This window comes from Palaemon carinicauda, chromosome 34 (genome assembly GCF_036898095.1).
Source record: "Palaemon carinicauda isolate YSFRI2023 chromosome 34, ASM3689809v2, whole genome shotgun sequence".
Classification (NCBI taxonomy): domain Eukaryota; kingdom Metazoa; phylum Arthropoda; class Malacostraca; order Decapoda; family Palaemonidae; genus Palaemon; species Palaemon carinicauda.
This window is the reverse complement of record NC_090758.1, coordinates 42,187,099-42,189,598: the sequence shown is the minus strand read 5'-3', so window position 1 is coordinate 42,189,598 and position 2,500 is coordinate 42,187,099. Positions and strand designations below refer to the sequence as shown.

The 2,500-nt window shown below is 38.6% G+C and overlaps 1 protein-coding gene across 1 annotated transcript in view; it reads left to right on the top strand.

Moving 5' to 3' along the window:
• The window catches only part of LOC137626848 (neuroligin-4, Y-linked-like), a 14,319-nt gene that overhangs the window by 6,632 nt on the left and 5,187 nt on the right, over positions 1–2,500 (top strand). The window contains exons 6-7 of the mRNA XM_068357833.1: positions 67–261; positions 1,945–2,102. Coding sequence (XP_068213934.1) covers positions 67–261; positions 1,945–2,102 — 353 coding nt within the window. The remainder of the gene's footprint in view (positions 1–66; positions 262–1,944; positions 2,103–2,500) is intronic.

Here is a 2,500-nt window from a genome sequence, read left to right as displayed (position 1 = left end):
TATATAAACTATATAATCTATTAAATAAAGGTATACCTCACCAAGAGTATTTTCATCTCCCCACAGGAAATAATGTTAGCCATCACAGGCAAGTACACTGATTGGTCGAGATCCCTCCATCAACCAATCAGCATCAGGGACTCAACCGGCCAAGGCCTTCACGATGCGAATATCGTCTCACCGATGGCAGATCTTGCCAAGCAGCTCTACACGACTTCCCGTTCATCTTATCTCTACGTGTTGGAGGAAGAAGTTTCAAAAGTATGTCGATATGGATAGATTGGATTTATATATCAAATAAAAAATATAGTATATTTTAAAAATGAGACTCTGACACTCTATTAAAAGTTTTGTAATATCATCAATAGATTAGAGATATGTGTATCCAAATCATGCAAAGTAAATCTATAAAAATATGAAATGATAAATATCAATAAAAGATTCATACTATGAATAAAATAGAGAAGGCAATCTTAGAAGTACAGGGTGGTTTTAGAAGAGGTAGGGGATGTATGAATCAGATTTTTACAGTTAGGCAGATATGTGATAAATATTTATCAAAAGGTACGATGGTGCATGTTGCGTTTATGGATTTGGAGAAAGCGTGTAATAGAGTTGATAGGGAAGCGATGTGGAATGTGATGAGGTTATGTGGAATTGGTGGAAGGTTGTTGAAAGCCGGGAAAAGTTTCTACATAGGTAGTAAAGCAAGTGTTATAGGATAAGAAATCAAGTGAGCGATTGGTTTCCGATGAGAGTGGGGCTAAGACAGGGATATATGATGTCGCCAGGGATATTTAACTTGAATGTTAACATATTGATGAGAGAGGTGAATGCTCGAGTGCTTGGACGAGGATTGAAACTGGTAGACGAGAATAATCATAAATGGGAAGTAAATCAGTGGTTGTTTGAGGATGATACTGTACTGGTTGTAGACACGGAAGGAAAGCTTAGCCGATTAGTGACAGATTTTGGAAAGGTGTGTGAGAAAGGAAGTTGATCATTAATGTGGTTAAGAGTAAGGTTATGGTATGTAAGAGAAGGGAAGATGCTGCGAGGTTGAATAGCATGTTCAATGGAGAGTTACTTGAGGAGGTGGATCATTTTCAGTACTTGGGGTCTGTTGTTGCAGCAAATGATGATGTACAAGCATATGTACGTCAGAGAGTGAATGAAGGATGCAAAGTGTTGGGGCAGTGAAGGGAGTGGTAAAGAATAGAGGGTTGTGCATGACTGTAAAGAGAACCCTATATGAGAAAGTGATTCTACCAACTGTGATGTATGCATTGGAGTTGTGGGGAATGAAAGTGACGAAGAGACAAAAATTTAATGTTTGGAGATGAAGTATCTAAGGAGTATGACTGGTGTATCTCGAGTAGATAGGGTTAGGAACAAAGTAGTAAGGGTGAGAGGGGGTGTAAGAAATGAGTTTGGCCATGTTGAGAGAATGGAAAATGGCTGTCTGCTAAAACAGGTGACGAATGCAAGAGTTGATGGAAGAAGTACAAGAGGAAGGCCAAGGTTTGGGTGGATGGATGGAGTGAAAAAAGCTCTGGCTGGTAGATGTGATAGAGGCAAGAGAGCGTGCTAGAAATAGGAATGAATAGCGAGTGATTGTGATGCAGTTCCAGTAGGCACTGCTCTTTCCTCCGGTCGCCTTGGTTGATCGCGGAGGTAGCAGCAGTAGGGGAGTCAGCGTTATGAAGCTTCATCTGTGGTGGATAACGGGTGAGGGTGGGCTGTGGACCCTAGCAGTACCAGTCGAACTCGGTTGAGTCCCTTGTCAGGCTGGGAGGAACATAGAGATGGAAGGTCCCCTTTTTTCATTATTTTGATGTCGGTTACCTCAAAATTGGGGGAACTGCCTTGGTATATGTATATATGTATCTACTTTAGTAATTATCAAAATTAAACTTAAATCTGATCTGCTTATCTTTCTCAAAGTCTGGAAACGAGAGTATTCTCCTGAACGAGCTGGTGTACGTCTTTGGAGGTCCTCTTGGTGCTCTTGGACCCTTGACCTCAAGTTATAACTTCACTAAGATGGATGTCACACTCAGCAAATCCTTCATATCAATGTGGAGTAATTTCATCAAATTAGGGTAAGGAGATGTAGTTGATTTTGATATTGATTCATATTTTATTTTTAAGTTCATTATAGTTCACATAATTCTGATGTATAATGTTATAAATATCTGTAATTTCAAATGAAAAGTAAAACATTTAATGCTTAATATCATATTCATTAACTTGATATGAATAGGTAGAATATCCCACTTCATTGCTTCCTAATGATTATATTAAGTTTATTCAGTTATTGGAATTAAATCAAAACACTGATTTACAGACATAATGGCTTTTAAAAAGTAACTATAAGTTATTTATTGTCTCTATGCAATAACATTCACACACAAATGGAGCTGGGAGGAGAGTGACTGCATTCCCCACCACTCTATTTATGGGGTGTCTAGATGTGCATAGATGTAGTACGATAGAGAGT